The sequence below is a fragment of the Leptonychotes weddellii genome, chromosome 5, assembly GCF_054177405.1.
Source record: "Leptonychotes weddellii isolate Sample4059 chromosome 5, ASM5417740v2, whole genome shotgun sequence".
NCBI classification, from domain to species: domain Eukaryota; kingdom Metazoa; phylum Chordata; class Mammalia; order Carnivora; family Phocidae; genus Leptonychotes; species Leptonychotes weddellii.
In genome coordinates this window covers 73,839,837-73,849,012 of record NC_138373.1, presented here as the reverse complement: position 1 = coordinate 73,849,012, position 9,176 = coordinate 73,839,837, and the positions used below count along the sequence as shown (strand labels likewise).

General features: G+C 39.1%; 1 protein-coding gene across 1 annotated transcript in view; it reads left to right on the top strand.

Annotated features, from left to right (window-relative positions):
• The window catches only part of A2M (alpha-2-macroglobulin), a 40,565-nt gene extending 36,075 nt beyond the window's left edge, over positions 1–4,490 (top strand). Inside the window, exons 32-36 of the mRNA XM_031041110.2 lie at positions 830–920; positions 2,374–2,442; positions 3,409–3,511; positions 3,976–4,017; positions 4,358–4,490. Of these exons, the coding sequence (XP_030896970.1) occupies positions 830–920; positions 2,374–2,442; positions 3,409–3,511; positions 3,976–4,017; positions 4,358–4,374 (322 nt within the window). The 3' untranslated portion in view covers positions 4,375–4,490. The remainder of the gene's footprint in view (positions 1–829; positions 921–2,373; positions 2,443–3,408; positions 3,512–3,975; positions 4,018–4,357) is intronic.
• Positions 4,491–9,176: the final 4,686 nt, after the last annotated feature.

The following is a 9,176-nucleotide window of genomic DNA, read 5'->3' as shown; positions in this document are numbered from 1 at the left end:
AGCCTGGTGATGGGTATTGAGGAGGGCACGTTCTGCATGGAGCACTGGGTGTTATGCACAAACAATGAATCATGGAACACTACATCTAAAACTAATGATGTAATGTATGGGGATTAACATAAGAATAAAAAAAAATTAAAGGTTAATTCCCCTCAATAACAGCTAAAGAAAGAACGTTAGCCCTTGCCTCTGGCCTGAATTCCTGATTTAACTCTAATGTCATTGAGTAATTCTCTGATTTCATTCTCTTGTAATGAAAGTCTATATCATCCTTGCTCTCTCCAGGGCAGAGATGGAGAATTCCTGAAAAGCATGAAAAGAAGGAAGTAGTGACTCTCTAGTTAGGATTCCTACTGGCAATAAATAAATCTCAGATTATATACAAAATAATCAATTTGGGGGAAAAAATAGATATATATGCAGCAGTATTCAAATGGCTCCAGGGCTTACAAAAAATGTATCTGTCCACAAGAATATTCTAACCTGGGTGGGGATACTATACAGGAAAAAAAGTTAAAGTATGTGTAAAAATAACTGGCAGAGATTAGAGGTCTCAGACCAAGCTATGCATCATGTGCTTTCTTAAACTGCACAACCTCGAGTCCACACACATGAAGTCCCAATTCATCTGGTCTAGGGTACAACCTGGTCTTTGTGGCTTTACCAAATTCCCTGGAGATTCTAATGCACAACCGTCTTCCACTTGGGTAGGATATTTAGGAAGACTTCCATGTACCTTTGAGGGCTGGGAGGGTTTGCTCTGGGCATAGGAAAAGAGAATATTTAATAACACAGAAAACCCTTATTCCTTTCTTCCCTGAATCTTCAGTTACACCGGGAGTCGTCCCACCTCTAACATGGTGATTATTGATGTGAAGATGGTATCCGGCTTCATTCCCCTGAAACCAACAGTGAAAATGGTAGGTCTAGTATATGTCCAGGAGGCTCTATTTTATTTAGTGTTTTAGGTATCTCTAGACTAAGAAAATATTAAAATATTTTAAATCACTTCTATCAAAGACTAATATTTTCTCCAAAGTCAGAAATATAATTTAACATGCTTGTATACGGGTTTTTTGGTGTGTTTTTTTTCCTTCGCTAAACTTTGTTTTAATGGGTCTCAAAATTCTGTGACAGATTTTTGGTCAAGTTGTTCCCACTAAAAAGTACTTATTTCAAAAACTAATTAGTTAAAACACACACACGCATATACACAAACGAATGGTCCACAAAACATTCTCTCTTCCCTCTGAAGGTTTTCCGAGGCATTTTTATCATTAACCAGTCTTCCTTTTAAACTTAAATGGCCAACTGAAACAAACAGTTCTGTGATCATTCTTCCACAACTGGTTAAGACTGGGGTGGCCGGTATTAGGGATAATATTCATTTAGCCTCTTGAGGTTTCCGGGCAGACGTGGTAACCTTGCCAGCTCCAGCAGCCTTTTCGTCCACTGCTTTGATACACCCACGGGGACTATCTGTTTCATGTTACAAACAGCTCTCTTCTAGGAGCCACATCTACTAAAAGAAGAATGTCAGCAAGTTCCTTCTTTCATGGAGCTTAGACTCTTAAGAACATAAAGCTTAGGGGCGCCTGGCTGGCTCAGTAGGAAGAGCATGAGACTCTTGATCTCAGGGTCATGAGCTTGAGCCCCACGTTGGATGTAGAAATTACCTAACTAATAAGACTTAAAAAAAAAAAAAGAAGATAAAGTTTATGCACCAGTGGAAAAAAATATGAAAGTGACCTGTAGACATGAACTATAATTATTACAGAAGTTCAGAGAAAAATAAGATTGCTATAAGTTAAAGCAAGCAAAAAAGTTAAAAAAAAAAAAACTCTCTTTCATGAAGGAATAGAATATACATTGAACATCAAAATATGGACAATTCCCAAATTTAGGATACTTATTTCACTTTTCTTCAGATATATCAACTTTACACATAGGTCATGTGTCATACTAATACCAAACCCTGCATCCAAATTATCTCTCATTTTTAATTTAAAAACATTATCATCGGGCGCCTGGGTGGCTCAGATGGTTAAGCATCTGCCTTCGGCTCAGGTCCTGATCCCTGGGTCCTGGGATCGAGTTCCACATCAGGCTCCCTGCTCGGAAGGGGGCCTGCTTCTTCCTCTCCCTCTGCTGCTCCCCCTGCTTGTGCTCTTTCGTTCTCTCTGTCAAATAAATAAATAAAATCTTAAAAAAAATAAAATAAAAAAATAAAAACATTATCATCTTCACTTACAAAAATCACTTGAAGAAACTTTACCCTCAGGCTTAATTTGGTAATAAAAATTCTTCATTTCTCTGGTTTTCCCAGAGGCTTCATCTGTTTATTAACATTTGTGATGTATTAATTTTCTTCAGCTTGAAAGATCTAACCATGTGAGCCGAACAGAAGTCAGCAACAACCATGTTTTGATTTATCTGGATAAGGTGAGAGCCCTGCCAATCTAGTTGCAAAAAATATATAGATAATAATCTCTCTAAGGGAGCTATACGAATCCTATCCTAAGGGAAGTGAATGGAGGCATTTTGGAGACATTGGCTCCATGGCAAAAATTTGAGCATTCTAATATTAATTCCAGTAAATATTCTCTTCTCCTTTATTCGCATTTCATGCGAGACTATGGGAAGAAATGGCTTATTATAATACTGGGTTGTGAATACTTCTTGGACCTCATAAGCAAAAAATTCTCTGCACAATGTGTTTGTGTCCATAAGTTATTTTGAAGATATCGAGTAATGTAAGGAAGAAACCATTGGTTTCTTCTTCCTTACATTATTACATCAACATCAACATAATAATTGATGTTATATATTATATATTATATATATCTCAATATATCAATTATATAATTCACATCTCAATTATTATATCAACAGTATAAAAGAGGAAAATACTGTCCATTTCAGCAAGGATGTACCATAAAATGATAAGATCAGTCGACCAATAAACCAATCTCATTTTATAGTTATGTGTTCTAACATAATTTATTCATTCATATATTAATGGACATTATATTTTACATGTTTTGTGAAATTTTAATAAGGCTGTAATGATAGACCTTTTATATGACTTTTTAAGTCAACACAGTATTTCTACAAGACAGAGAAGTAAAACTATGCCAAATCTCTTGATGTGTAAAAATGAACATCGCCATTCAACCAACAAAATCATATATCATTCACCCCCTATAAACAGAGCCCATGTACCAGTATTGATAGGAGTATATGAATTGTTCGGGTTATTTAAGGATGTTTTCATTCACTCTGGAAGCTTTCTGTACAACTTAAGGACACTGTTAGTTGATAAAAAGGTTTTTCCCTCCAAAAGTGATGAATAATTAAACTCATCCAAAGAAGAGAGAAGAAAGCTTGTAATTCCCTTTTGCTTTCTAGGTGACAAATCAGACACTCAGCTTGTCCTTCATGGTTTTGCAAGATGTCCCAGTGAGAGAATTGAAGCCAGCCATAGTGAAAGTCTATGATTACTATGAGACAGGTGAGTGTGAACAACTTTGACTTAGAAATTAAATTTTTGATCACAAAAATTTAGATCTGAGAAATGTGTGGGGGCAACTTATTACACTGTTCTTTCATTTTTGTCTCCATCAAGTCTGATTCTTCTCTGTCTTCTATACCTACATTGTAGAAACTACCTATCGTATAAATCCATCAACTACTAATACAGACCACCTGTAGGATATTTTGTTCCCTTTTCTTCAGATAAGACAACATGAGACTTTAAATAAGTATAACATTTGAACTGTCTTTCAGAAGTTTAGGGGAAAGAAATATACTATATTTGAAGAGTTAACATTATAAAACAGCAAGCAATGCATCAAGTGGATAATGCTGATGTTTCTGACACAATTCTTCCCGTAATAAAAGTTTTTTTAACTGACCTGTATCCCATAAATGTTTGCTCTCCCTCTCACTTCACCTAATGGTTTTGTTTTTATTCAGATGAGTTTGCAATTGCTGAGTACAATGCTCCTTGCAGCAAAGGTAAGTAATGCACACTCCTTCCAAATGCAGTCAGACCCCCTTGGCTTGTCTCTTAACATCTCCTCCATAAAATTCTGGCTAACTATTTTTCATAGACATCGTCTTGCTCACAGTGCAATTTATAATAGAAAAATGAATTTACTGGGAAAGGGCCACTGATGGTCAAACTTCAGATAGTTCATAGGATTATTTATTGGATACTTAGAAGTAGTAAATCTCATTTCCCACTCTACTAATCAGGCTTCCTTAGACAGTATGCTACCCAGATCTGAGAGATGGACTATTCACTGCTCAGGAAGCCCGAGTCTATCTTGATTCTCTCTTCTTTGCACTATCACAGATCATGGAAACGCTTAAAGTCCACGACAATGAAAACTGCTTTGCTGGGGTCCCTGTTCCTCAGACTGAGGTCTCTGTGGAAAAAAAGAATTTTTGTATCTTTGAGGATTTGAAATAAACCTTTTTTTCTGGTCCATCTTTATCACTGTTTCTTCATTCATTCAATAAACATTTATTACATTTCCATATAATTCCCAATAGAATCCTGAGATTAAAAATTCATAGCGATCAAGGGTTGAGAGAATTCAGAAAATGGAAATATTACAGCAATATTGGTCTGAGTAGGCTTCATTAGGGGTTGCAGGGAAAGTATTGGATTATGTACTAGGAGAGTGGGAAGGGTGTTTGGTTACAGGAATACCCTAAGAAAAAGCCAGAGTGCATTTTAGGAAAAAACAAGGCTGTCTCAAGTAGAAAAGAATTTCCACGTTAAAGGGAAATAATGAAATACAACGTTGGATAGGTTACACTGGGAGGCAGCATAATTAGCTGGAACTTCACCTCAACTGGGGTTATGTGTCCTCAGAACCAAATCTGCCATTTGACTGATACGAGTGATTAGTCAATTAACTGTGGGTCTCAGATTCAATAAAGGATGACAAATGGAAAATGCTGAAGGGGTGACACATTAGAAGCGAGCTCTCTTAGGGGCGTCTGGGTGGCTCAGTCAGTTGAGTGTTGGACTCTTGATTTCGGCTCAGGTCATCATCTTGGGGTCGTGGGATCAAGCCCCATAACTGGGCATGGAGCCTGCTTGGGATTCTCTCTCCCTCTGTCCCTCCCCCCAACTTTCTTTCTCAAAAAATGTGATCTCTCTTAGAAGAGAGAGACTCAAAAGCCCACATAGGAGTGTTATAGTGGAGTATTTTTTTTCCCAGAACTTCAAGCCAGGATCAAAGGATAAGTGTAAACTTAAGGAGGAATTCAGAAGCAGAAATCAGTGTCCCCACAATACCCAGTCTCTACATTTTCTTTGTTCTAAGTATTGAAATCATTTACTGTATGTATCGAGGGGCAGAAACCTCAGGAGTTCAAAGAGATCTCTGGAGTTGTCCTAGGAGTCCATGTCTTCATTTGGGTTAGCTTGACTGAAGCTTGGATGGTATCAGCTAAGAACTCTAAAGGACCTTGAAGTTCAAGTGTTCTTAGCTCTATCCCTGGACTGGGCAAAAGTAGAAGATAAAAGCTATCACTGAATTCCACACAGTCAAGCATCCCCCACCCCAACCCTACTTGAATCCCAGATCACTTGCAAAGCTGCAATTGCACTACAGAGGCCCCACACAGAAAAACTCACAGGGATGATGAAGCACAAGATTGCTTCAGCACAAACTCGAGAACCAGGGCCAAGCTAAAAATCCTTCCAAAAACACAGGGAAGAAATGATTATCCTATGGGTGCCTGGGTGGCTCAGTTGGTTAAGCGACTGCCTTCGGCTCAGGTCATGATCCTGGAGTCCCTGGATCGAGTCCCGCATTGGGCTCTCTGCTCGGCAGGGAGCCTGCTTCTCCCTCTGACCCTCCCCCCTCTCATGTGCTCTCTCTCTCTCTCTCATTCTCTCTGTCTCAAATAAATAAATAAATAAATCTTTAAAAAAAAAAATGATTATCCTAACGGTGACATGGTCGGGGACCAGGTTTCCCTCTTCCAAGAATCATCTTCCTTCCACATTTTACATAATTTCAGTGTGATCTGGTGGGAAAAGCCCGTGTTTGCAAAGATGTGGAAAATGGAATGGACTCAAAATTCGACTCTGCTACTTAGCACCTGTGGAGTCTTACCCAGCACTTTAACTCCTCTCTAAACTCAATTTTTTCACCTGTAAAGAAGGAGAATGTTATCACCTTCCACAAGTGTGTGTGAAGATGAAAAAACAAAGGGCCTGCACCTTGCGGGCCTCACTGGACCCAGCAGTGCTGACTGGAGCCAGCGGCCACCTCGGTTCCGTCTGTGAAATGGGAAGAGAAACAGACAACTCTCCCAGGAGACAGCTGTGAAGAGTGTGCTGAATCTAGTTCTTGACATGCAGAAACACTCAATAACTAAATGGTAGCCATTTATTAAATGATCTTTTATTTTTTTTAAAGATTTTATTTATGGGGCGCCTGGGTCTGCCTTCAGCTCGGGTCATGATCCCAGGGTCCTGGGATCGAGCCCCACATCGGGCTCCTGGCTCAGCGAGGAGCCTGCTTCTCCCTCTCCCTCTGCCTCTCTCCCTGCTCATGCTTTCTCTCTCTCTCTCTCTGTATCTCTGTGTCTCAAATGAATAAATAAAATCTTAAAAAAAAAAGATTTTATTTATTTATTTGAAAGAGAGAGAGAGAGTGCAAGCGAGAGCACAAGCAGCAAGGAGAGGGAGAAGCAGGCTCCCCGTGAGCAGGGAGCCCAACGTGGGGCTCGATCCCAGGACCCCGGGATCATGACCTGAGCCGAAGGCAGATGCCCAACCTACTGAGGCACCCAGGCGCCCCTACTAAATGATCTTTTAAAGCCTGCCAGTAATAACATGATCTGTTCAAGGGAAATCTGTCCAGAGGTGGGGAAGCTCAAGGTTGTTTCTGAACAATAATAACAATGCACTGGAGAGCAATTAACCACAAAAAAGCAAATCTAAAAATGGTAAGTCTACCGTTTAAAAAATTACATTTTGAAGTCCAATCGTTTTTTCCAATTTCCTGAGTACAGAGTTGGTAGAAATCTGAGACTTTAAAAATATATTGGAAAAAGCAAGTAATTGGGTTAATGCCCTTATATTCACTCTGCTGGCAGAGAAGGGAGTGGGGAGATGATAGGGCAGGAAGAGGGGGCATCGGGCCTGAGCCTGGGGGGCTCCTGCAATGGTTTCTAAAATATGACACCAAAGACACAGGCAATAAAAGAAAAAATAAGTAAACTGAACTTCGTTAAAATGAGAAACTTTGTGCATCAAAGGACACTGTCAAAAAGAGTGAAAAACAACCTGCACAGTGGGAGAAAATATATGCAAATCACATATCTGGTAGGGGTGTGACATCCAGAATATATAGAGAACTGTAAGTCAACAACAAAAACAGAAACAACCCAGTTTAAAAATGTCAAAGCACTTGAATAGGGATTTCTCCAAAGAAGATATAAAAATGGCAAATACGTACATGAAAGATGCTCAACACCATGAGTCATCCAGGAAATGAAAATCAAAACTACAATGGGATACCTCTTCATGCCCAGTAGGATGAGTAATAAAAAAAAAGGAAAATAACAATTGTTGCTCAGGATGTAGAGAAATGATAACCCTTGTTCCTGAGAATGTAAAATCCACAGCCACTATGAAAACGCTTAGTGGTACCTCAAAAGATTAAACACCAAATTACCATATGATTCAACGACTCCACTCCTAGGGATATACCCCAAAGATTTGAAAACAGGAGCTCGAACAGAAACTTGTACACCATTGTTCATAGCAGCATTATTCACAATAAGGTAGAAATCAAGTGGCCATCAACAGATGAATGGATAAACAAAATGTGGTATATACTTGGGCTGGAACATTACTCATCCATAAAAAGAATGAAGTTCTTTTTTTTTTTTTAAGATTTTATTTATTTATTTGACAGAGAGAGGCACAGAGAGAGAGGGAACACAAGCAGGGGGAGTGGGAGAGGGAGAAGCAGGCTTCCCACAGAGCAGAGAGCCCGATGTGGGGCTCGATCCCAGGACCCTGAGATCATGACCTGAGCCGAAGGCAGACGCTTCACGACTGAGACACCCAAGGGCCCCAAAAGAATGAAGTTCTGATACTTGCTACAACTGGATGAAACTTGAAAACATTATGCTGTGAAGTAAGCCAGACACGAAAGGACAAACACTGTCTGATTCCACTTGTATGAAGTTATCTAGAATAGGCAAATTCATAGAGACAAAAGGTAGATTAGAGGCCCCCGGAGACAGGTGGAAGACGGAGGGTGGGGGTGGGTTATGCTTAGTGAGTACTTAAGAACGATGAAAAGGCTTCAGAACCCGTGGTGATGGTTGCCCAACACTGCATATAGAATTAATGCCACTGAATTGTACGTGTAAATAATGGTTAAAATGGCAGATTTTATACTAATATTTTTTACCACAATTTTTGAAAAGCAAAAAAATAAAAACAACAGTTTGGATATTGAAATGGCTAAATAAAACGTAGTATTGTGCAATATAACACTATAGAACAGCTAAAAAGAATTAACTGGCTCTTTATACATATCAACATGGCACATGAAACCAAACAACTGGGAGAACAAAGCAAATTTCAGACTGATCATATGCAGAATGCTACATTTATAGAGAAAAAACACACAGCAGTAGTTTATCTTTTCTCTTGGGATACATAGATGTATGTAAAATAGTGTTGTTGTTTTTTTTAATTCTAAATATCTCTCTGGGGAGTATGGAAGACAGCAAATGGAGGGTAGCCACAGAGGACTTTCCCTTCACCTGTAATCATCTTTTTCTTTTTTTTTTTTTGTTTGATTTCCTTTTTTTTTTTATTTTTTTTATTCTTATGTTAATCCCCATACATTACATCATTAGTTTTTGATGTAGTGTTCCATGATTCATTGTTTGTGCATAACACCCAGTGCTCCATGCAGAACGTGCCCTCCTCAATACCCACCACCAGGCTAACCCATCCTCCCACCCCCCTCCCCTCTACAACCCTCAGTTTGTTTTTCAGAGTCCATCGTCTCTCATGGTTCATCTACCCCTCCGATTTCCCCCGCTTCATTCTTCCCCTCCCACTACCTTCTTCTTCTTCTTCTTTTTTTTTTTCTTAACATATATTGCATTATTTGTTTCAGAGG